A 26,896-nucleotide genomic window follows, 5' to 3' on the forward strand; every position below is an offset into this window, starting at 1 on the left:
CCTTATAAATATTAATAATTCACCCCTATGTAACTCTTGTATCTGACAAGAGAGTGTGTGTGGTATTTAAAAGTAGGGCATGTAGAAATGTAATGTTAACATGTCCTGTCACTGACTAAACACCTAAAAGTTGCTTTCACTGTGGCAGGCCTATGTAGGAAACCAGAGTGCAGATTACAATTCTAATACTCTGTCTCGGGAATGGGATTAGTTAACAAATAATGAAGTAACTATTTTTAATAGTTATTTAAAATCAAGTTCAATAGTTAAGTTGGATTGTTAATAAATATTAAAGAAAAGTAACTTTTAGAAAGGTATCCATCTTCAAGCTCTCAGTAAGTAATGAGCATTGAATAGGTGTGAAATGCCTCACAGGCAAAACAATAGGCTGACTTGAATGGAGAGAGAGGACTCATCTGAACCTCACAGAATATGCAGGGTGGAGGCTGTGGGGATCCTTTTATGACATTACAGTGTCAAATCCTACTTGACAAGTCTGCTGGGTTTTACATATAACACCAGGGGCACACTCAAAAAGAAGGGAACAGGATGGGAAGACAATTCTTGTGTATTCACTGTCTAGTTGCTGAAGAACCCTGCTTTTGTCCAGCCAAACTTTTGTTTCTGGGTTTTACATATAACTCTTATGGTGCAGTTGACAGGAAGGGAACATGACGCCAAGACATTTCTGTGGATCCACTGTCTGGTTGCTGAAAAACCCTACTGTTGTCCTACCAAACTCTGTCTTTAGGTTAATTGTGGGTCCAGTGGCTGCTTCGAATCTGATTTTAGTGTTAAATCCGGGCGGACACTAGGAAGCATAGTACACTCCCCACACATCCCCAGCCTTCTGAGCCCACGTTTAGTGTGGCTGAAGACTTTCTCCATCTTGAAAATGCTCCAAGTGGGTATGGTTGGACCCGGGAACTTTTACCCTTTTGGTTAGACTGTGCCCAGGAGTCATTCGCACCCACTAGCTAGTGCCAGGCATAAATGTGTCACCCCCTGGCAGCCACTTCAGAACACTGCTGGATGTGAGGAAGAACAGAAGAGGACTGGACCTGCTGTCTGTCACGTGAGAGGAGCCCTAAAGGACTAGAACTGCTCTTTGTACCCACCACAAAGAAGAGGACTCAAAGGGTAATAAGGCTGACCTCATGTACAAGCTACAGGGATACAACAAGCTACAAATGGCCATACCAGCTGAGCACCGGCAACTGCACGTGGAGTTGACCCTGCTGTTGGGCTCTGCCTGACCCTCCTGGGAGGTCCTGGGGGCTTTAATGATGTACTCCCTTGGTGGGTTGGGACTTAAATGACTAAGTCAGATGGAAATACAGGATGAACCTGGTTAGTTCTGATCCGTGTTCCATCACAGACAGACTCAAAGTAACCTATGTCCCGATCTACGGGGACCATTGGGTATCATTGACGCCTTGTGCTTTTGGCACTGTTTCTACTTAAAAGTTTAAATAGTCTTATCTCCGGTCCCTCTTGTTGAATTTTTGTCATTTTATTGTTATTTTGTTTATTACATTTTACTCTATCTTTCTAATTCAGTTTGAGATGTTTATTGTTTTGTATTCGAAATGTATTACTGTTTGGATACTGCATAAATACTTAACACTTCACTCCAGGTTAAGCCTGTCTGCTCTGTGAGATAGCTAGTTGGTGGATTAGCTCAGATTCTTTGGGTGACATTATTGGTTCACCCTGTCAAGGGTTGTGATTGTTTGCAGTCGCCCACACCAAATAATAATCCATCAGGATGCATGAGGGACTATTTTACATTTGAAAACTACACAAAATCATCATACTTTTTGGCACATTCAATTCTTTGTTTCACACATAAATTGTATACAAAAATCAATAATGTTTGTTTTGTTATTCGTGTGCATTGTCAAAGACATTGGTTCACTTTACTGCAAAACAAGTACATTGCTAGGGATTGTATGCTGATCTCATGGTTTCATCAGAGGAACAGTTGTAAGGTCTCCCTAGAAACCTGATCCAGCCTCCAGGGGGCAGATAAGATTTAGACTGCTCTTCAGCTTCCCATCTCTGCTGCAGGGCCCCTCCTGAAATAAAGCATGTGTGTTGTGACGGATAATACAAACTGAATGATAGTCAGTAGCACTTATGTGACTCAAGCCATGAGTGCAGGTTAATGACACATGTGCTACTAAAGTACTGAACGAGGTCAATAACATGTCTACTAGTCATGACCGGTGCAGGTAAGAGCGGTGGGGCGAGGCACAGCCGGGCCGGGAAGTCGACAGAGGACAGAATCCGGAAAATAAAATAAATAAAACCACTTACCTTGCGCTCGTCAGATGACAGAATTGAGAAAATCAAATAAATAAAACCCCCTACATTGCTCTTGTCAGATGACAGAATTGGGAAAATAAAATAAATAAAACCACTTACCTTGCGCTTGCCGCAGTGGCGATGCGGCGAGCGCAAGGTAAGTGGTTTTATTACTATTTTATTTTATTTTCCCTATTCTGTCATCTGTCGACTTTCCTCCAGCCCTGCCCCCCACTCGACCACTTTTACCTGCACCGGCTGCGACTGACGTCTACACCTAAAGGTGTGAGTGATGGTTCATGATACTTCACAGTTGTAACGGCAAGTGGTGTCCTTTCATACACTTGCATGTATGACTAAAGCTATTAGTTAGGGCTTCTGAAACACTCAGACACTCTTAGATATGTGACTGAAGTCCTGGATGCACATGTATGACATTTACATGTGTGCCAAGAGTGTGATTTAAGGCACATGTGTGACTGAAGCCGTTAGCAAGATCAATGATAAACTTAAATGTGTGACTGAAGTTTTGAGTGAAGGTATCTAAGACAAGTGTTTGTCGAAGTATTGACAACAGAAACCGTGTGCTACCAAAATAGTGAAGTGAAAATAGTAACGACAAAATATTAACACAGTAAATGGATGTATGTCGTTACAACGCATACTTTTACAACGCCTACCTTTACAACGCATTTTTTACAGCACAACATCCATTACAATGCATTCCATTACAACGCATGCCATTACAGTGAATTCTTTGAAACTACCTTTACAACGCTTTCCACTACAACGCATACTACATTTACAATGCATACCATTACAACGCAAACCATTACATAGCATGTATGGTAAGTATTGGATAGTGTAGGGGTAAAAATTACTATTCTAACTCCAGGGGGTGCAACAGTAGGGTAAGTGTTGGATAGTGTAGGGGTAAAAATTACTATTCTAACTCCAGGGGGTGCAACAGTAGGGTAAGTGTTGGATAGTGTAGGGATTAAAATTACTATTCTAACTCCAGGGGGTGCAACAGTAGGGTAAGTGTTGGATAGTGTAGGTATGTGTTGTAATGGTATGCGTTGTAATGACTGCGTTGTAATGACATGCGTTGTAGTGGTATGCCTTGTAGTGACATGCGTTGTAACGGTTGCGTTGTAATGGCATGCGTTGGATTGGATGTTGCGTTGTAAAAGTTTAGTTGTAAAGGTAGTGCCTTGTAAAAGTTGCGTTGTAAGTGTTGTTTCCCCAGTAAATGCATGTGGGTAAGGATAGATTTACTATTCTCAACTCCACATCTATGTACCTTGTAGGTATATAAATCAGTAAAGCAAACATATTCTTATCTATAGAAACTTACCTTCACAATATTTTGATCCTCAATATTCTGCTAGCACAATATTCTGCTAGTGCAATATTCTGGAGTCAATATTAAGGTGGAATACCCTCTAAGACTCTTGTGTGAGTCACTCCCATGAGGGTCATTGATACACTTACTTGTGTGAAGCAAGAAGTGGGTGTCACTCACACACTTACATGTATAACAAGTGTCAGTGGCTCTCCCACGTGGTGTTTGATCCACTTCTCCTTTTTGGCAGTGTAGATCTGTGGGTCCGGGTGGTAATCCATGCGGAACCTACTGCTGTTGGCCTCTCCTGCCGGGTACATGTACGCTTCAGCCTTGGGCTTCTCATCCTGGTACAGGACTCCGTTCATGTAGAAGTCCACCAGGGCCGGCTGGTCCCCAGAGGTACTGCTTGAAGCCGTTGGCGATGGGCAGGTGATCACAGAAGGACTGACCACCACACAACTCTGGGAGAAGAAGTGACTGTTTTAGGAAGACAATGAACTATCAGGCACTGATCATACACAACAAAATCAACCGGAGGATTGGGATGCTGTTTGTGGGATGTAGGAGTCTCTGGAGTTCATTCAAAGAGGGACAAGATGCTGTCAACGTGTAGCCTCCCATCTACCCGTGTTCTTTTATGAATCTGATTGAATCTGAAACTTCCACTGTTACCATATTTGCACCAATGACAGGCAAGGTGTGTCTGATGACTGATATACCACACTTATAAGGCACACACCCAAGGAGGTCTCTTGGTTGCTGCAGAATCAAGACTATTGCCAGTCCTTCAATGTTGTCACATAAATATAATTAATGGGTAGCATGTAAGCACCCACCCACTTATTGACCACCAAAAGTAGTCCAAGTAGTCCTTTTGACTTGGCAGAGCACTAATTCTGGTCTGCGTTTGACCATGGTTATTTCATTCTTGGAGGCTAACTGACACATAAGAATATAGTCTGTGATTCACAAAATCAACGAAATTGCATTAGTAAAGTGATTTATCAAAGAATATTATTACCCCAATATGGTGCAATATTCCACAGGAGTAAATCTCTCAGGGGCAGGAATGGATGCTACAGGGTGGGGATGTGTTAGATAATTTGGAACTTCCCCCAACTCACCAGCTAGAAGGTATTCAAACCCTTAAAAAAGACAGAGATTTACTACTATGGTGATCAAGAGTAAATCCAGTTTCAGAATGGAAATGGGAGGTGGAAAAATGTGAGTGGAAGTTTCACAGGGGAATTAGTTTCACAAGGGAAGCCATTGAAGTATTCCACTGCCATGTCTTGGCTGGTTGGGCCAGTGATAGGGTGAAGGATGCATAAAAGGATATCTACAGAGAGACCTAGAGAGGCAGGTAGCGGGAAAGGGCGAACAGCAGCTGGTGGGTTTGGACATAGACACTGAGGCGCTTGCCTTTGTTTCGCCAACAAACACTGTGTTGCCCTCAAATGTTTCCTTCCTTCCATTATTTGATTTTCTTTTCACTTTATCCTTATTTGGTTCTGTTAGGGTCATGGATGAAGGGATAGATGAGTTTGGAAGATAGATGGATGTAGACAGGCAAGCAAGCAAACAGATTTCTGAGAGGTGTACATACAGATGGAAAAACCGACAGGCAGTCTGAGAGACAGACTGACAGACTGACAGGCAGATAGATAGATAGATAGATAGATAGATAGATAGATAGATAGATAGATAGATAGATACATAGATACATAGACAGATAGATGGATGGCTGAATGAATAATTGATATAGAGATGGATAGATGGACTTGTGACAAGAAGGAAAGGTGGATGGGTGGGCAGACAAACAATTACAGACCTCTCTGATAACTTTGAACTCATGAGAAATGTTCTGCCCTTCCCCTCTTTGAGCCTGTCGTCCCATGGCAGTGCTCTGTGTGTTAACACCCCCCCCTCCCCCCCAGGTGCGAACAGACCAGACTTACCGTCCATTCCTTGCCCACGCCGTGAACCACCATGAACATGTTTTGTATCATGTCAAATCCGGCCCCTTCCAGAGTGATGAGTCGCCCGCCACTAGGAACAAGAGAAGCGTGTCACAATAGAGCTGCAGAATTTGCACCAATCAGCACCTGAGGATCTCAAGATGGCTCCTTTTGTCTGGACACCCCCAGACCTCTCAATTGCAGCTACTTTGCATCTCATATTCTAAGATGGGCAGAGCAGCCATGAGTCTTGGGTACTAAAATGATCCAGTGATGCAAAAGCACCATGGATGTTCAGTAATATATCCTGAGCATGGAGTCACACTGACAATGATTGGCTGTAAATTCACTAACACCTTTAACAAAGAAGATTATAACACAAAACATTATAACAATGGCCTCCACTATACCATAACATCACGAACATATTGTTTTCCAACCCATATTTCCCCTCTTGCTCCCACTTCACACCAGTCTCTTTAATTTAGGACCCTTTTTTCTTTCATTATCTTAAGTATAGGTGAAGATGTTTCACTGAGCTTTAAATAATCTGTACAACTATTACTTGACATCATATGGACGTAGTCAAACAAGCTTGAGGAACACAGATCAACACACTCCATGAGTTACCTCTGGTTCACAATGCATGAGATAAACCCTGAAAAGTCTTTCCTGGCCTTTGATGTCAACAGATATAGTGTCTGCTGCCTACAAGATGTGGTGGGCTGGATGGGCAGTAAAAGTGCCTAGAGCAGAGTACAGTGGATGTCATGTCCCCTTTGGAGGGCCACATGGGAAACAGGGGTCAATTGCCTACATTCATGGTAGTTGTGGTCACTGGTGCTGCGAAGCCCTCTTGGGTCCAGCCACATGCTCTATAAATGGATATAATTTAGCACATAACATTTGCCTCTGGTGTCCTAGTATGGCTCTGCAAACTGAGACAAGTGCACCCTTTCCGCACTTGACTCTGAGGGTAGCGAGAGCGAGCCGTCAAAGGCTTCGCAGGGAGGCATTACAGGGAACAAGAGCTAAGAACTCAAAAGTCAAACAACAGACACAATAGCTTATTTTCCAGCCTGGTGCTTATCTTTAGTTATAAAGAAAAAAATGCAATCTAACAGCTAAACAAAAAACTACGGGGCATATTACCAACGTTTAGCGATATTTACCGCTAACGATGCTTAGCAACGAATTTTTTAACGCTAAGCATCGCCGGAAATTATCGCAGAGATAACTTGCTATTAGCAAGGTTTATCTCAGTAGTGATAAAAATCCTCGCTCTAACTGCCAATTGAGAGATTATCGCTAGAAAACTAACGATAATCTCTCGAAGTTTGGAGTTAGCTTGATAATAGGGGCTCACAAACTTAGCCATGATATCCACCTTCCATAGGATATCATGGCTAAGTCAGGAAAATACCAGGTGTAAAAAAAGCAGTGCTAACCGCGGTTAGCGCTGCTTTTTTTTATTACTAACAGGGTTAGCGAAATCCTTGATAATAGGAGAAATGTCGCTTAACAACATTTCTCCTATTATTTTTCTCTGGAACGCCCCCTTTGCATCTCATTAGAGATGCAAGGGGAAGTGTAGAGAAAAAGGGTGCTAACATGCGAATTTGCGTGTTAGCACTAGGGGTGGGCGGCCAGCTACGCTCCGTGCACGGAGTGTGCGTAGTGCCGCCTACTCCGCATTTTGCGGAGCTGGCGTAGCCAGGCGGCACTACGCACGCTCCGCAGATTCACGAGAAAATGCGCATGCGCGGCCGTCCGCGCATGCGCATTAATAAAGAAGACGGAAGATAGCGAGCCCCGGGGACGCGGCGGGCAGCGGCGGGCAAGGTAAGTGCTTTTTAAATTATTTCATTCCTTTATTTGAAAGTATTTAGGGAGGGCGGGAGGGAGGCGGGTGGCGGGGCTGGCGGCCAGTGGTGTTTGCGGAGTGGGGCTACGCGGAGTGCGGAGGTGGGCGTAGTTTCTCGCCCACTTCGCGTAGCTCCGCGAAGCCCCACTCCGCCAACTCCGCCCAGGGCTAGTTAGCACCCTGTTGCTGATAGGGAGATAATTTTATCTCCGCTTTCTTGGCTTTTAAAGCCAAAAAAGTGGAGATAAATCCCTTGATAATATGCCCCTACACTCTTAAAATGTGGTTTAGTTAAAAGGGTAGGGTGTTAAAATATCGATTACAAAAATACAGCTGACATAAATATAGTTGTAAAAATATCGTTTACAAAAATATCGACACCCTATACTTAAACAGGTAAGTACATAAATATCGACTCCAAAATATCGTTGTAATTAATATAGATGTAAAAAATATTGACTTTTTAAAATAATTAAAATTACATTAAATAATAAATAAATATAAGTACTATTAACAAAATACATTACATTACTTTTATTTTTTAACTATTTAAAACAAATTTACTACACTTTTTAATTATAAACTTAATAAATGTGGACATATAAATTGATTCTACACATTACTTTATATAACAACAATAATACATACATATAATTAAAATATACAATATATTACTAATTAAAACATGTGATAGCGTAGGAGTAAAAATTACTATTCCCACTCCAGAGGGTGCAACAGTAGGGAAAGCGTTGGATAGCATAGGGGTAAAAATTACTATTCCCACTCCAGGGGGTGCAACAGTAGGGAAAGCGTTGGATAGCGTAGGGGTAAAAATTACTATTCCCACTCCAGAGGGTGCAACAGTAAGGAAAGCGTTGGATAGCGTAGGGGTAAAAATTACTATTCCCACTCCAGGGGGTGCAACAGTAGGGAAAGCGTTGGATAGCGTAGGGGTAAAAATTACTATTCCCACTCCAGAGGGTGCAACAGTAGGGAAAGCGTTGGATAGCGTAGGGGTAAAAATTACTATTCCCACTACAGGGGGTGCAACAGTAGGGAAAGCGTTGGATAGCGTAGGGGTAAAAATTACTATTCCCACTCCAGGGGGTGCAACAGTAGGGAAAGCGTTGGATAGCGTAGGGGTAAAAATTACTATTCCCACTCCAGGGGGTGCAACAGTAGGGAAAGCGTTGGATAGCGTAGGGGTAAAAATTACTATTCCCACTCCAGGGGGTGCAACAGTAGGGAAAACATTGGATAGCGTAGGGGTAAAAATTACTATTCCCACTCCAGGGGGTTCAACAGTAGGGAAAGCGTTGGATAGCGTAGGGGTAAAAATTACTATTCCCACTCCAGGGGGTGCAACAGTAGGGAAAGCGTTGGATAGCGTAGGGGTAAAAATTACTAAATGTATTTAATAATTTATAAAATAACAATAATTATTATTTTTTGGGTAATCATTAATTAAATAATTAATCAATTACATTGTAATTAATTTACTACATTTTCACTAAAAAATTCCTGTACACACACCTAAAATTAATTAAAAAATTAACATAATTAATTACATAATTATTAATCAATTAACTAATTGAAAATAATTAACTATTATTTATTACACTATTTATATTCATTTAAAACATTAATTAATCTATTATTTCATTATATTTAAAGTACTTCCCACCCTACTCCCCTATAAACCCACAACCCGCTACAGAACTATTAATACTAAACTCAACTTAAACTACATTATTAACTAATAATATACTACTAAAAATACTACTTTGACTACAAATATTCATTAAAAACACTACATTACTTATAATTATTTAAAAAACGATATTATTGTAAACTATGTTTTTGTAAACGATATTTATTACAACTATATTAATGTTAACGATATTACTTACCTGTCTGTCGATATTCTGGTCAGACGATATTTTTGTCATCGATATTTCTTCCTGTAGATATTTTTGCAGCGATATTTAGGTAAGTCGATATTTTTGCGACGATATTCCCGTTCTGTACTAGTTAAAAGGCTACAACCTCACCTATGAGCACCAGGGAAGTGCTTTTACACTCTATGGTGCCCTCTTCCGCCCACGCTTTATGGGAAGTTCCCAATGTCTAGAGTAAATTAGGCAAAGATACAGGTCTAGCATTGGTTAGGCACAGCTTCAGATCACTCTCAAGTATACTGAATGCCCAGAAAGTTTGGCCTGACATTGGTAGGTTAGATTTCTAGCAGGAATCAGGGACATTCTCTTAGTGGGAAACAGCCTCTACAACGAAGCCGTTTCCATGAAAACCTTAACCACGCATGCATTACAACGCATGCGTGGTTACCACGAAAGACTTTACCACGCATACCTTTACTACGAGGTACGTAGTAAAGGCATGTGTAGTAAAGGCTAACATTAAAAAGGGGGCTTGGGGGGGTCTCCCCCCCAAAAAAAGAAACTCACCTAAAGTCACTCAGCGTCGTTTAAGAGGAAACGGAAAGAAACTTCCGCTTCCTCTTAACGACGTACGACGTCACCACGAACAAAGAGAGGAAAAGGTTCTACGTTGAAATAGCATTCCGTTGTAACGCATGCGTGGTAAAGGCATGCGTTGCAACGGAATTCGTTGTAATAACATACAACCTCTCTTAGTCAGTATGAGCTCATCCCTGCGTTACCTGCTAAAGAGCATTGTGAAATTGTAGTGCGGTCAGTCACTTCTCCCCCCTGGGTTTCAACGTGGGAAAAGTAGGGATCATGGACAGCGGTCTCATTTTGAGTCACGGGCGTGGACCAGCGCATCACGCCTGATCATCTTCAGCAGGTGCCGCTTCCCGACCAATGCAGGCAGGCACTCGTCTTTGGGACTTACAGCCCCTGGCCTGATGCAGCATGTCCTCCTAATTGAACACCTTAGATGGCAGCAACAAACATTTGAGGGACTGTGGCCAAAATGCCGGACAGCATGCTGATGCTCTGATGGATAACTTCTTCATACAGCTCACTACAGGAACTGAACTGGGAGAAAACTGGAACCCTTACGACTTGCTTACTCTGACTTTTGGTATCCACTGAAGTACTCTTCTCCATGACCGGTCTACCTGACTTGATAAGTATTCCCAACCCTTTACTTTTCCCCCTCTACCATCTATGCTCCTTAGGACTTGTTTTCTATGTTATCTTATGCTCTAGCAACGGTTGTATGTATGTAACATTGTCTTTCTCTATGCTATATTATGCTCTAGAAACTAATGTGACTATGTAACACTGTTCTGTTGTAACCATATCCTCATGTAAAGTGCTCCGATACCTCCGGGTCTAGCCAGCACTATATAAAACTCTTCAAATAAATAAATAAATACATGTGGGTGGACTCCGATTTTGCTCTAGGAAACTAGTCGGCTATGTCTGGGTGTTCCATAGACTGAAAACACGCATGGCTTTTCCTTCAGAACCCTTCCTTATCCTGAAGGGCAAGCACTCTTTTTTCCCCTCTGAACAGGCAGGCTTCTATGGCCTAGGCAGACTCCTGGCCTCTCCAGCATGTTGCAGACTTCAAGTGATGCTCCTTCACCTCTAGGGAACCGGCTGCCATGCAGACACATGGCCTAGTCACAAAGCGTCTTTTCAAGTACTCTCCAGAGTACTCAGGGGCATATTACCAAGGCGGGCGATATGTGATTATCGCCGCATTAGCAGCCGTTTTCGGCCGATAAGGGGCAATAATTCTATCGCCCTATTAGCAAGCTGTGGCTAATAGCAGTTAGCGACAGCTTGTAGGCGATAGCGAGCGGTTTGGGGCCCGCTTTGCATGTCAGCGATATTTATCGCTAATGATGTGCAAAGTGGGCGTACCCAACCTGTTAGCGACTGAAAGCAGTCGCTAACGTCGCTATTGCCTATTACCAACACAGGCGTAGCAATGGAAATATTCGCGGTAAGTGCAAATATCTCCAAAAACTAACTCCTGCTCAGACCAGTTTTTAGCCATTATATCCAATGGGATGGGTATATAATGGCTAAGACCCTGTTAACGATAATGCGTGAATATCGCTGTATTCTGAGCGATATTCACGGATTTCACCGCTATCACCGGAAATATTATCGCTTTTGAGATAAACGTTGCTAATAGCACGTTATCTCAGCGATAATATCCGGCGATGCACGGCAATAAAAAAATTGCCGCTAAGCCTACTTAGCGATAAATATCGCTAGTTGTTGGTAATATGCCCCTCAGTTGCTTGGTCAAGATGTACGTGGACCTAGAACCAAGTGGGGCAGTTTCAATCCCACGTTTATAGTCATTTTTCATACAGGTGATGTGGATCCACTGTGCAAGTTTTCCTAAGTGTTTGCCCTAGTTCTCTTTCAAGTGCCATTTTTCAGATGTTCTTTAAGATGTGCAAGATGATGGTTCTAACAGCAGGTAGCAAAGACGCTGGCGCCAAGCAGGAATATCTATAAACAGGGGGGGCACAATGGAGTGTAAGATCTCTGCACCTGGCAGTTATAAGCCTTCCTGAAGCAGTGATCAGGGACAGACAAAGGGGAAAGCCCTCCCTAGAAATGTCCTCACCATTAATAAAAAGACACTGCAGTCTTCTCCTCACCCTTACCATCTACCAAAAGATGCAGCTCAGGAAGAACTAATCAGCAGCACTTTAAAGCAGCCCTGTCACCAACCTCTCTCACTTCAGTGTCTGGGTCTCCACCCTCCAGTCACACAAATACAGTGAATAAACTGCTGCTGTGTGGGAAAACTGTATCCAGCTTCCATTTTGTGCCATTTAAAATGGATCCCACTGGTCCCAGAATAGGCATGGGCGGAAAATCCGTTCCGCTCGCGGATTTTGCGGATTTTCGGGAAATCCGCAATCCGCGAGATTTGCGAATTTCCTGCAAAATCCGCAAATCCGCGAGCAGCGGATTTTGCTCGCACTGCTCGCACTGTTCGCATGAGTTCGCGCCCCGCGAATAAGTGCGAAATTGCAGAAATACGATCTAAGCAAAACTGAAAGTAACTACTTACCAGGTTCAAAAGTTCAGGCACATCATTAGTAGCCATTTCCTGTAGTGCTTCCTGAGGGGCCCCTCCAGAGTTCAGTTGCCAGTTGAAACTATTATGTGACCCTGCTCTGAACCTCAGAATAGTTACACATATGCCACAAAGGTCATGAATTACAGCTAAGGGAGACAAGCAGGAGCCAGGCTGGAAGTTAAAATCCATTAATCAGCCCCTAATTCATTATTGTCAGTTGGGGCAGGGCAGGTGTTGTAACTAATTTTGCAACAATGAAAGCACTTAGCAAGTGCAAAAGATCACTAATCAGGGCGCACTAAGGAAGCAGGTGCCAGCTAAAAAAATATTCTGTGACACATTAATCAGCCCCAAATTAATTCAGGTCACTTGAGGCAGGGAAGGTGTGCTTTGCTTTGCCGAAAATAATGTACACTGGACAACCAGAGGGTGTGGTGATGAAACAGAGGGTGGCATGGGTGGGCCAGAGGGTGGCATGAGTAGTCAGAGAGTGGCAGTGGTGACAGAGAGTGGCAGTGATGAAGAAGAGTGTCCCAAACAGGTTGGACACGTAGAAACAACAAGTTCGCAAAACTTGCGACCCGACAGGTAAGTTCGCAAATTGCGAAATTGTAAAAACCCTCGCGAACTGGCAGAAACACGGGCGAACACAAAAAAAAAAAAAATCCGCAAATTCGCGGGAATTCGCGGATTTTGCGGATTGCGAGTTCGCAAATCCGCAAATTCGCGGATTGCCAATCCGCAAAATCCGCTCATGACTATCCCAGAACTCAGACTCTCATCTCACACACACACAGTCCTCCTACAGGCACATGTACTCAAAACGCACATGGAATGTCAGCACAAGTTCTGGGGTTCACATTATAGCAGAACTTGATGGTCAGTAGACTGCACTCTCTCTTACCACAAATTGAATGGTCTGGTCATACTAAAGATTCACAAAAAATTGGTACACTGCCAAAACCAGTTATTTGTCAACCCAGGGCATGGACAGTAGTCCTGGGCCACCTATGATTCTACATTTGGTGTACTCCTCCAGGTCACAGAACAGGTTCTGGGCTGGCATCACATTCCCTGGGACAGGCCTTGGCCTGTAGGCACCCTCTAGATTGGTATGATGGCAGGGCAGTCATGATACCCCTTTCACGTGCATTTGGGCACTCCGGGCAGGGGTTCACATCCTTTTAAGATGCAGGGGGGACATTCCTGATCCTGCTGCCCAAGCTTTACTGTATCTGACCACTGAACTTAAACTTAAAGTTCTGCCTTGTCCTCTTTAGTGGAGCACTGAATGTCACCAAATAATGTACAGGAATTCATCAATGAAGGAAAGCGAAGTGACCAGTACCTGATATGACTGCTGGTTGGACTGATGTTGTTGATCACAGGGTTTTTACGGTAGTCGAACATTAGGCTTGCATTAATGCAAGACCTCTGGTCCAGCTGCACGCAAACCCTTGCGGCCGCAGGTGTGTGAAACTCCATACCTGGCATGGTGCAAGTGATGCTGTTATCGGTGCGTCTGTAGATAAAAAAAATGTTGGGGTTAAAGGATGACTCAATGGCTGACCTCTCCCTTTGAGAGGGCTTCCTCGCAAAACTGACTGACACTGTTGCACTGTGGGTTGAGTGGAATGAGGCGTGAGATAGTGAAAGGAGGCTAGTCTACCAGGAGCAGGCATGGTCTAGTGGAAGGTGAAGAGGAGGAGGTTGTCCATTGGGAGGACTTATGTGGGTATTATGAGAAAATGGAGTTTAAAGGGAGGCAGTGAAGTCGAATAGAATAGGGATATGTAGTGGAAGGAAGCATGATCTAGCAGGAGTATGCAGTACCAACTAGGAGGGCAGGATGATGCATGGTCTAGTAGAGAGAAGCGTGGTCTAGTAGAGAGAGGCGTGGTCTAGTAGAGAGAGGCGTGGTCTAGTAGAGAGAGGCGTGGTCTAGTTCAGAGAGGTGTGGTCTAGTGGAAAGAGAGGTAGTTTAGCACAGAGAAGTTGCGGTCTAATGGAGAGAGGTTGTGGGATGGTGGAGAGAGGCGTGGTCTAGTGGAGAGAGGTGTGGTCTGGTGGAGAGAGGTGTGGTATAGTGGAGCAAGGTATGGTCGAGTAGAGAGAGGCGTGGTCTAGTTGAGAGAGGTGTGGTCTAGTGGAGAAAGATTGTGGGCTAGTTCAGAGAGGTGTGGTCTGGTGGAGAGAAGCGTAGTTTAGCACGAGAAGTTGAGGTGTAATGGAGAGAGGTTGTGGGATGGTGGAGAGAGGCGTGGTATAGTGGAGAGAGATGTGGTCTGGTGGAGAGATGTATGGTCTAGTGGAGAGAGGTTGCTGTCTAGTGGAGAGAGGTTGCGGTCTAGTGGAGAGAGGTGTGGTCTAGAGGAGAGAGGTGTAGTCTAGTAGAGAGAGGTGTGATCTGGTGGAGAGATGTATGATCTAGTGGAGAGAGGTTGCTGTCTAGTGGAGAGAGGTTACGGTCTAGTTGCGAGAGGTGTAGTCTAATACAGAGAGGTTGTGGTCTAGTAGAGTGAGGTGTGGTCTAGCGGAAAGGTGTGTGGTATAGAGGAGAGAGGTGTGGTCTAGAGGAGAAAGATTGCTGTCTAGTGGAGAGATGTGTGGTCTAGTGGAGAGAAATTGCGGACTAGTGGAGAGAGGTGTGGTCTGGTTAAAAGAGGTGAGGTCTAGTGGAGAGAGGTGTGGTCTGGTGGAGATAGGTATGGTCTAGTGGAGAGAGTTGTGGTCTAGTGGAGAGAGGTGTGATCTAGTGGAGAGAGATTGCGGTCTAGTGGAGAGAGGTGTGGTCTAGTTAAAAGAGGTGTGGTCAAGTGGAGAAAGGTGTGGTCTAGAGGAGAATGGTGTGGTCTAGTGGAGAGAGATTGCTGTCTCGTGGAGAGATGTGTGGTCGAGTAGAGAGAGGTGTGGTCTAGTAGAGAGATATTGCGGTCTAGTGGAGAGAGGTGTGGTCTAGTGGAGAGAGATTGCGGTCTATTGGAGAGAGGTGTGGTCTAGTTAAAAGAGGAGTGGTCTAGTGGAGAGAGGTGTGGACTGGTGGAGATAGGTATGGTCCACTGGAGAGAGTTGTGGTCTAGTGGAGAGAGATGACGGTCTAGTGGAGAGATGTGTGGTTTAGTAGAGAGAGGTGTGGTATAGTGGAGAGAGGTTGAGGTCTAGCAGAGAGAGGTGTGGTCGAGTAGAGAGCAGTGTGGTCTAGTGGAGAGGGATTGAGGTCTAGTGGAGAGAGGTGTGGTCTGGTGGAGAGAGGTGTGGTCTAGTGGAGAGAGGTGTGGTCTGGTGGAGAGAGGAGTGGTCTAGTAGAGAGAGTTGTGGCCAAGTGGAGAGAGGTGTGGTCTAGTGGAGAGAGGTGTGGCGTGGAGAGAGGTGTGGCCTAGTGGAGAGAGGTGTGGCCTAGTGGAGAGAGGTGTAGTCTGGTGGGGAGAGGCGTGGTCTGGTGGAGATAGGTGTGGTCTAGTAGAGAGAGGTGTGGTCTAGTGGAGAGAGGTGTGGCCTATTGGAGAGAGGTGTGGCCTAGTGGAGAGAGGTGTGGCCTAGTGGAGAGAGGTGTGGTTGAATAAAACTGGGCGGTGGCAGCTCACTACTGGGAAGCAGGGCATGCACTCGAGTGAGCTCGCCCTGCCAGACCACCCAAGAAACACGCAGGTTCATTCGGGTTTAAAAATAATAACAGCATCAGTGACACCCCTAGACAGCTGTGATAAGCGCCTCTACCATCCTTTTTTGCCCCACACAACTAGACACCACATAATTACGTAGTTGAGTGGTAGGTAGCTAAAAAGGGACTACAGACCGATGAACTGTCAATGACCCTTTATTAAGCATAGAAAGGCAGGAAATATTTCTGCTGGAAAGACGTGAATGGTCAACCCCCAACCCTCTTGATTTTAGTTGACATTAATGCAAAATTTCGCATGGCCTGCCACAGGTAATTTCAACAACTAGGCCCCACTCTTTACCAACACAAGGACACAATAAGAGCATTTCCAGAGCTCCTGAACACGTTGAGCACACCCTGCGAAGCGCGCAAAACATGGGCGAGGAGTAAAAGCTCTATGATGAAGCATGCCAGCTAAATGGGTGACAAGAGAGGCCATGTCAAACAACTTCCCAAATTTATAATCACCTATGTCTCAGCGACTCTAGACAACAGGGCATACTCCGCACTAGCACACAGACATCACAGGTTTTTGTTTTACATGAATCAAGCAGAATGAGGTGCAGTCTGCTTCAAAGATATGCATAACACAAGGAGGTGCAGTGTAACAAGGAAATGAATGTGAGGACAAGTAGGAATGGAGGTAGACTATGGGTGGAGGTGTGGTCTAATGATAGGAGGTGGGGTTTAGTGAAAAAGAGGTGTGGTCTAGTAGCTGGATTGGTCCAGTTGTGGCAGGCAGGGTCGAGGATAGGCAGCCATGGTATTCTGGGAGGGTCTAAGATCCAGTGCTAGGAAGCCCTGTCTTGAAGAATAAGAGGAGCTGAGCATCAGTGGAAGGAGTAGAAGTGTAATAGGAGGAGAGGGTTATTAAGGGAAGGCAACTAAACAGAAGGAATTCTGCTGAGTGAAGCAGTATCATCCAGGACCTTGTTACTGACCGCCGAGGCCATTCCATAGGAAGAGCCTGAGCAGTTTGAAGGCCCGAAACCTTGAGGAGGCATGTGGAGGGTTGAGAAAGATGAAAAGAGTTTGGTTAGTGGAGTGATGAGCGTGAGCCAGGATGTGGCATGCAGGATGCCAAGCACGGCGTTGAAGGCTTCAGGATTTATTTATGAGAGCCATGGGGCACTTAAGGCCCACGCAAAGTGGTACATGTGTGACGCAGGGCTCTGAATCAGATTGATGAAGCTATGCAAAGCCACCCTGCGTGTCTTTGAGTGGCCTCATAAATCTTGAGTAAGGCAGCCAACTGGACTACGGAAACACCCTCTACGCAGGTACCACCGCTATACTCCAGAAGAAACTACAACGAATCCAAAACGCATCAGCCAGGCTCATATTAGACATCCCACGCAACGAACACATCTCCGGTCACCTTAAAGACCTCCACTGGCTACCCGTCAATAAGAGGATCACTTTCCGACTGCTTACCCACGCACACAAATCACTCTACGACATCGGACCAGATTGCCTCAACTCTCGACTGTCCTTCTACACCCCCTCCCGCCAACTCCGCTCTTCCAGCCAAGCCTTCGCCACTATACCTCGCATCAACAAGACCACCATGGGAGGCAGATCCTTCTCATACCTGGCTGCCAAAACATGGAACTCACTCCCCGCTTACCTTCGCCTCACCCAGAATCACCTAGCATTCAGAAAGCAGCTTAAAACGTGGATATTTGACAAATAATCCACCTCCCCTTCCTAAGCGCCTTGAAACCCCCTGGGTATGTAGTGCGCTATATAAATGCTTTGACTTGACTTGACTTGGCTGCGTCACCTTACTCTGCGATCTGGAGACGTTCCATGAGAGTTGAGGTGGGTGTTTCCACGCAACACCCATGGATTTTGACGCTGCAATAGATTTACAAAATCATGTAGACCTGGGAAAGTGCCAAATCCATACGCCTCCCGAGGTGAGGCAAAACGAAGAGCAATATCTTTATTTCTCCTCGTTTTTTCCTCTTTTCATGTGTACTGCAAAGTGAAAAATGTCTTTTAGGATTGTTTCTTTGCAGGAAGGTGCCTCTTCCTGCGTAAAAGCAATCCAGCATGCCTTGTACCATGGTGCAAGGGTGCCGACATTGGAGCTAGGCAGTCAAAATGGTGCCCGCACAGGAAGAAAGGACAGGAATGCACTGTACTGCATAAATTCGGTGCATTCCTGCCCTTTCACTTTGGCGTTGGGCAACACAACAAGCTGCCCTATGCCAAAATCCTGTAAATGAGGGCCTTGGAGCTGGTGCTTGTTCCAAGTGCCAGCCTCCATGCTGTCTGAGGAGCGACATAAGGGGGAAATATCTGGGAAGAATGAACCATTCTTCTGGGAAAATGAATGTTTTTATCACACGGAGTAAAAAGTCCCCATAGTAAGCGGTTGTAATAGGCCGGCTCATTCATTGGTGACCTGGCCATCTGGAAGATGCGGGGAGGACACATCTTTCTGATGGTTAAGTAGCGAGGCCTGAAGCCGTGGCCCTTGCAGGTAAGAGTGGTGGGGTAGAGTGATGGAGGATTTTGACAGACGACTGTGAGGTAAAATTTATTATTTATTTAATTTTCCCTCGTGGTCATTAGTCGAAATCCCCACCCACCCGGCCCCATCGCCTCACCGCTCTTACCGCCACGGGCTGCAACTGGAGACCTGGTGGCTGAGGAAGTGAAGGAGATGAAGGAGTGAGGTCTCCTGGAGGAACCCAAGAGTACACCCAGGGTCTTTGCTGAGGTGAGCTAGGCAGCGCCTAGGGAGAGGTCCACTGGAAGACAGTGTTGTAGGGGAAGAGGAGGCTAGAAAGTAGGTCATCTCCATTTTTGAAGAGTTCAGTATGAGAGAGTGGATAGCCACCTGATGATGGAATTAGGGTATCTTGGGAAGATGTCAGAAAGAGGGAATCATCTCCTTCTAATGCATCTCATGTCGGTTGCAACTATAAAGCACATAGCTCCGCTCAGTTTTTAATGCACTGGAAGTAACATTAAGTACATTTTGACTTTTTAAAGTGCTTATCTGCCAGAAACAAGGAACATCTGTCCTCCATCCAAGTTCAGCATCTGTCTAATGATCAAGGAGCTTATGATGGTTAGCAGTTTGAGTGATTCTGGGTGTAATTCTCTGCTCACTCCACAGAGGTGGATGATAGGAAATCTCTAGTTTTCCCTGTAGGCCAACATCCCTCTACAGCTGCCCCACCACAAAGTGCATAAGCAGGTAGATGGCACTTACACCAAGTGTGTACACTCTCTGCTCTCGTTCACCAGGACGCGCAGTTCCGATCCCACGCCCAAGCTCTTGCCAGAGAACGTGACCCTAGTCCCACCAGCTAGGGGTCCTTCTGTGGGGGTCAAAGAGTACAGCTCCGGGATCTGAAACAAGAATCACAGGAGTTACCACCAGCCGGTAATACCACCAAACAAACCATTTCTCTCTATTTCATAAATTGTCACATATTCAGGGAGCCCAATAGGAGCTCATTACAACAACATCAAGTTATCAGATGTCACGACTTTCATACGGTTGTATGACGTTACAACGCATGCCTTTTCCACGCATGCGTTACAACGGAATGCCATTACCACGCATATGGTATACCACGAAAATGCCTTTACCACGCATACCTTTACAACGATTTTCGTTGTATAACTATGCATGATAATGGCATTTTCATGGTAAACCGACTGCAGGTCTGAATATTTTGTTCAAATCTATAAATATATTTTTAATTATGCCTAACCTAATAAATTAGAAAAATTTAAAAAACATACTCACGGTTTCTTTGGTCGGAATTCTCCTTTTTCCAACACTGTTTTTAGTGGTCCTTTTTCTATTTGTTTGAAAATTCATACGTAGACGCACATACGTAATCACATCATTAGGGAGGATCATCCCATGAAGGACAAGAGGCACAGAAGAGCGTTTTTTTGGTAAGTTTTCTTTTTTTGTTACAACCCATTTTTTTGGGGGGGTGGAGACCCCCCAGCCCCCTATTTTAATTAGACCTTTAACTCACATTCCTTTACTACGTATTTTGTAGTAAAGAAATGCGTGGTAAAGGTTATACGTGGTAACCACCCTTGCGTTGTAAAGCATGTGTGGTTAGGGTATTCGTGAAAACGCCCGCGTTTTAGTGGCTGTTTCCCCTTTCATACAGTCATTATTAAATGGTCACATTTTTGATTGCGAGATCCCACCCGTTGATTACTAGTAACAGACTCGCTCTTTTGAGATGACATAACACAGTGTGTGTTTGTAAGGAGCACGTTCACCCAAGGGTATCTTGGCACTGAATAACAGATGTTTATTGTTACCCAACTCAATGGTACTCATGCCATCTACCTCAGAAGGATAAAAGCCTGAGTGGACCCTCTGGGGTTTGACCCTGTGAACATGAGGCGAACACAGGCCGCTACTGTGGACACATTAGTCTGGTGAGCCACCAGATCAGCTCAGTGCTGTTGTCTATCTAGCTTAAACTAGTGATAAAAACAGAACTGTGACTTACTAGACTATACGATATAGAAGAAGTATTTACTAAGTGCCAGGATACTCTCCAGTAATAGAGCGCGCTACAAAATAATTTATACATACATATACATACATACAAGTGCACGTAGCTGAATATTCTTCCAATAGCAGCTGGCAGGGAGCGGGGGTGAGGGGGATACAAAAAAAACCACTCACCTCCTACAGCTGCCGTGACCGTCTCTCATCCATCGTGTCTCCTTCTCTGGCATGTTCCGGAAGCAGGAAGCACATAGGCTCCCCTAAGCCAATCACAATGCTGCAATGCAGAGTTGTGATTGGTCTGAGCGCACACGGTTCGGGTCAAACGGAGACAGGGAGCCTGTGCATGTTCCCCACCAGGCTGTGCATGACAGCCTGGTGGGGAATATACAAGGTGTGCATGACTGTTTGGCTGGCCCAAGACGGCCGGCCACAAAGTCATATGCACTTGGAGTGTGCCAACCACGCTTCCCCTTTTACACCAGCCCCGCCCCACCCTAAGCCAGCCCGAACCCTCTCGAAAAATAAAATGATTGTAACAATGTTATTATCATTTGATTTTTCCTGCTCTGAGAGCAGTGGGGTAACACTCCTCCCCCTTAGTGGAGGAGCCACCCCACTTCCTATGAATTATGCAATATCACTAATTCTCCTCGTGTTCCTTGATTTGCTTTCTTCTCTTCCATGGAAGGGCGGCTGCCGGGGAGTCCCTGCTGCTACTGGAAACCTCCGATTCACGCAATGTATTGTTACATGTGTGGAACCTCTGAATGAGAAGGATTATCTACTCCGCCAACCCGTCATTTCCCCCACTATCTAAGTTTATTCTGCCATGCACAGGAGGGTGTGGAGCCAGTGGCTCCATCCTCCTGCCTCACCCCCCACCCCCTCCCTCCATATCGGGATGGAAGTCAGTGGAGGGTCTCTTGGAGACCACTGAGGGTGGCATTCCTAAGTGGCCCAATGCGTTGTGAAATACCTCAAGCCAATCAAGGGCATCTTAGTCAACAGCACATTGCATTCTGGGACCAGGAGTTTTGTTTTCAATAATGTGCATATACACTCCAAAATCCCAAGATACACCAGCCCTGTTGGCTAAAATGCCTGGTGGACCTGGAGGCATCACACCTGGCACTGGGACCACTTGATAGCAGGGCATTCCAGGTGGGCACTTGCCAGTGCTTAATTTGCGTGGTGTTTGCAGTGCTCGGCACCAGCAGCATTCGTGGAGCATTTCACTATGTAATAGCTCTTAAAACATGACAAAACTAGGGCTTAAACCTACAGTTTAAAGTGACATGCTGGTAGTATCAGCTACAGTGGACCAGTGTCAATACATTAAGCCCTGTACTGGGGTGAATGTATTACAATGTTCTGCATCCTGTCCATCAATTGTTCTTTTTGCATTTGTCACCCTGAGTGGGACGGGTATGCCCAGACGTTGGTCCTGTGCTCTCCATGCCACTGGAGCAAGCTATCCTGGCTGATGAGGGGTGAAACCCCGAAACCGGTCCTATGGAGGCCCTGGCCTGGCAGTTTGGGCTGGACTTTTCACATGAGGCACATGGTCAAGACTAATTTGCATATGGCTGGGTTAAAACTGGAACGGCATGGTGAGCAAAAATATAGGCCCAGATCTCTGTACTGGGGTGAACACATGACATTGTTCTTCATTTTGTCCATCAATTGTTCATTTTGCATTTGTCACCCAGAGTGGGACAGGTATGCCCAGACATGGGTCCTGTGCTGTCCATGCCACTGGAGTCAAGTTATCCTGGCTGATGAGGGTGGAAATCCTGAAACCAATCCTGAGATGCTTGTTTCCAATCCAGAGAGGATCTGACCTGGCTTGGTAGTTCGGGCTGGACTGTTCCCATGAGGCACAGGGTCAAGGCTGATTTGCATATGGTTGGGTTCAAACTGGAATGGCATGGTGAGCAAAAAAACGATGGATATAGGCCCAGATCTCTATACTGGGGTAAATGTATGACATTGTTCTGCATTCTGTTCATCAATTGTTCTTTTTGCATTTGTCACCCCGAGCAGCCCGCAGGCACAGTGTCAAGACTGATTTGAATATGGCTGGGTTCAAACTGGAATGAGGAGCACAAAAACTATGGATTTCGGCCCAGATCTCTATACTGGGGTGAACTCATGACATTGTTCTGCATACTGTCCATCAATTTTCCTTTTTGCATACATAAAGCCAATTCACTTTTTTTTTTTTTTTACAAATGTTGCACAGTGCTTGGCCCACTCCCGGAGGCATCCTCGCCTGTGCGCGTGCTTCAATAATTCTAGCATGGGCAGGAGCTCCTTGCGCTGCCAGGGGTTATGGGGTGGGGGTGACTGTCTTTTCAGTAATACGACACTGCCCCGCCTGCGGCGGAAGCAGCCAGGGGGGGGCTTGTGCAGTTATGGCTACCTGACTTCTGATCTTTTACAGGGAGGTCGGTGTGACTGTACCTGGCTAGGTCGCTGCTTGACTGGCCTACTATAAATCACTCTTACCATGCAGTTGTGTCCATTTCTCAATATACTTATAAAGTCAAATGACGTCACGTCCTGTGAAGTCATCGGTTCAGTGCTGAGTGGTGTGATTTTCTTTTTTGTAAGAGAAGTGTAAATTCCCAATGACCACGTTATCCTGCAATCCGAGGCGAATAGTCAGACTGGTGCGGCTGTACCGCACCCAAAGGTATTTACCGCCTGTGGTATTACCTTTCATGATTAGGTTGGAGGGATAATCAGGCCCGACGTGTTATCTGCACAGTACATCTTTTGTGGATCGGTTTTTAGTGCTAAACAACAACATGTGCGATACAAGTTGGCACAAAAGTAACATATGTCACAAGGGAGAAAAACTTAGCATGCTGCATGCACCAAGGGAATTTTTTCATAGACTTTCACGAAGGTTGTAAAAAAAATGTGCAACTTCAGCCTTAATCAGAGGGTATGTGACCACATCTGTACTACCCCATGAATATGGGGCATAATAACACCCGGCTGCCACACTGCGGGTTGGCAGCCTCCTTGGCCGCTCTGAATCCGAGCTCTTAATTAGCAAGTCGGGGGCTCTAAGTGAGTGCCTCTCTCTTTAAAACACTTCTTATAAATACCGTGGATAATTACACGAATAACAAGGGAGAAATGCAGCCACAGTCCACCGGCGCACTGTTTGCTTTACACCCTGTGTTAATTTGAAGAACCCGCTCCACTAACCAGATAAATTCCAGACATACCACACACAAAAATCCACTCTATCCAGAGCAACTAGGAGACTGGCCGGGGACCGAGGGAGTTGTTAATTCAGGGCTCAGGGGGTTAATTTAATTCTGAGCCCTAAGTGATCCCACATGGCTTTCCTTTATTGCATGCGGCTTATGGGAATACTCGGGCCTCCTGCCAGAGGCCAAGGTGGAATTACAAGCAGCAAATGGGATGTATGTAGGGGATTGTCCAAAAGCACTGCTACGATTTTACTGAGGATGTCTGCGGTCCCCACAAACAAACCCTTGGGCAACCCCCCAAAATATTAAGGACCAGATTTACAAGCCCCTTGCGCCACTTTTGCGTCACTTTTCCCATGTTAAAAGTGACGCAAAAGTGGCGCAAGGGGCTTGTAAATCTGCCCCTAAGGTTCTCTGTTTTACTCGCCATCTAGTACTAGTGGTCAGTCTGCAGCAAGTTCTCCCAATTTTACACAGATTCTGAAACAGAGAGGTAAAGGGGTGTGTCCAAGATCACACAGTGTGGTCAAGAAAGGAGAGTGGGGACTACAGCTGGGATTCTAGCCACAAGAGCACACCTCCTCCCCTTGTATTGAGAAAGGCCGCCCCCGAGGTCATGATGGCATTTAATTATTCTGCATTGATTCAGCCCATAATTCCCTTTTAATGCCTCAGCTGCTGACTAGGGACATTCAGCCCTTTAATTACCCGGCCCTCTCTGGATCCAATTTTATTCCCCACTCTGTTTATTGAGTTAAGAGCAGTAATTGGTGGCTCTCAGATAGGATTTGTGAAGCCTTCGCTGTATTCTAAGAGGCAAAAACATAAAACCCAGTGTGAACCCAGTGCAAACCATGTCTGCGAATCCACAAGCAAAGCACGTGACTTGGAAATGCCTCGGCAATTACAGGCAATAACTAGCTCGATGGGCCATTACTCATATCGATGTAAAAATAAAGGCATCAGCACGAGTCTCCTATGTGAGGCTGAGAGCGCCTCATAGCTGTTGGCACAGGGCCAAGCTGGGGCAGAAGGGAACAGTAAATTGAGGGCTAGGCTCTTACTAGAATGTCATCGATAAGCTAGTGTGTGAGGAGAATAGTGTCTAAGGAGTCTACATACAATCTCTCGACTCTAGGAGAGGACATTCTCTAGGCTAAAGGAGAAAAACATTGTCTATATTCCAAGATAATGCTGTCTCCCAAGTACAAGAGAGAACATACTCTTGCCTTCCAGTGAATACATATCTAAACTGCATGAGAATACATCCTATAAACTACAGGAGAATGCATGTTCGTGAGTCTGGGATGATGCATTCTCTAGACTACAGGAGAATATATTTTCTAGAATTCAGGAGAATACATTTTCCCTACTGCATTCAAATACATTTTCTCAAATCCATGGAATTGGAATTAAATCTTCTCTAGTGCATAGGAATACACTTTATACGCTACAGGGGAGTACATTCTGTAGACTCCAAGAGAATGCATCTGCTGGACTCTAGAAGAATTAAACCTCCTAAAATGAGAACTCATTCTCTAGACTACAGGAGCATAAATGATGTAGGGTCCAGGCTAAGACATTCTGTTGACTACAGGAGAATCATTTCCCTAGAGTGCAGGATAATACGTCCTCTAGACTACAGGAGAATTAACTCCCTCAACTTCAGCTGAATACATTTTCTAGAGTGCATGGGATTATATTCTAGAGGCAACGGTAGAATACATTCTCTTGACTCCAGGAAAACACATTGTCTCAACATCAGGGGAAGAGTTACAGTCTTTAAACTGTTGTCAAATCCCATAGCACTAAAGGCAATACTGGTTTTAAAAACGTGAATAGTCATAGAGTGCTAAAGGACAGAATAATCGCAACTAGATAGCTCTAAAGTATAATAGAGGATAGATTATTCACCCAAATATTTCGAACATTTTAATCATACAAATTGCACTGAAAACAATTCCTAAACCTCTGGGTAACCGAGTACTCCCGCCTGCGACTATCGGGTAATCCTAAACTGCTAAATAGGATATAATGAGGATCTGTCTGTAATAACATTTGAGAAACCATGATTGCATTAAAGCCCTTTGCGGCTCATACTTAATTACTTGCTGTTGTTATTTGAGTGAGAACAAGGGTTTTCTCCAAGCCTTAGCCTCATTTATTGAATACCAACCAACCCTGCCCTTTACAAGCTGGCTAAGACAGGAAAGACAACCTAACATAAAGTGAGACCCTAGGCTTTTTCAGGAAAGCTCCCACATCAAAGTCCAGGGGAAATAAAAAACATCCAGCCCCCATCATTAAAGGAGAACTGGATCACCAGATCTTTAGCATGGAATGTGGGCTCTAGATTGCTCTTCTGTTAGGCCATACAAGCTTGTATAATGTCCTGGAAAAATCATTCAATTACCGCACTGGGGGCCATATTATCAAGCCCCAGCGATAACTATTGCTAAGCGCATTTAGCACTAGGATAATTATCGCCGGGTAGCGTGGATTTTCATCACTGAGATAGCGTGCTATTAGCAACTCTTATCTCAGAAGTGATAAAAATCCTTGCGCCAACTGCCTAATGAGAGATTATCGCTGGAAAACCAACGATAATCCCTCGAAGTTTGGCGTTAGCTTGATGATAGGGGCTCACAAACTTAGCCATGATAGCCACCTTCCATAGGATATCATGGCTAAGTCAGGAAAATACCAGGTGTAAAAAAAGCAGCGCTAACCGCGGTTAGCGCTGCTTTTTTTTTATCACTAACAAGGTTAGCGATATCCTTGATAATAGGAGAAATGTCGCTTAACAACATTTCTCCTATTATTTTTCTCTGGAACGCCCCCTTTGCATCTCATTAGAGATGCAAGGGGAAGCGTAGAGAAAAAGGGTGCTAACATGCAAATTTGCGTGTTAGGACCCTGTTGCTGATAGGGAGATAATTTTATCTACGCTTTCTTGGCTTTTAAAGCCAAAAAAGCAGAGACAA

At 44.9% G+C, this 26,896-nt stretch overlaps 1 protein-coding gene across 1 annotated transcript in view; it reads right to left on the reverse strand.

The window, feature by feature from the left end:
* Window positions 1-26,896, reverse strand: part of PLXND1 (plexin D1) — a 313,125-nt gene that overhangs the window by 112,424 nt on the left and 173,805 nt on the right. Inside the window, exons 15-18 of the mRNA XM_086939243.1 lie at window positions 19,405-19,544; window positions 13,866-14,039; window positions 5,614-5,704; window positions 3,841-4,116 (exon numbers count right to left, since the gene is read on the reverse strand). Coding sequence (XP_086795369.1) covers window positions 3,841-4,116; window positions 5,614-5,704; window positions 13,866-14,039; window positions 19,405-19,544 — 681 coding nt within the window. The remainder of the gene's footprint in view (window positions 1-3,840; window positions 4,117-5,613; window positions 5,705-13,865; window positions 14,040-19,404; window positions 19,545-26,896) is intronic.

Source organism: Lissotriton vulgaris, chromosome 9 (genome assembly GCF_964263255.1).
Source record: "Lissotriton vulgaris chromosome 9, aLisVul1.2, whole genome shotgun sequence".
NCBI classification, from domain to species: domain Eukaryota; kingdom Metazoa; phylum Chordata; class Amphibia; order Caudata; family Salamandridae; genus Lissotriton; species Lissotriton vulgaris.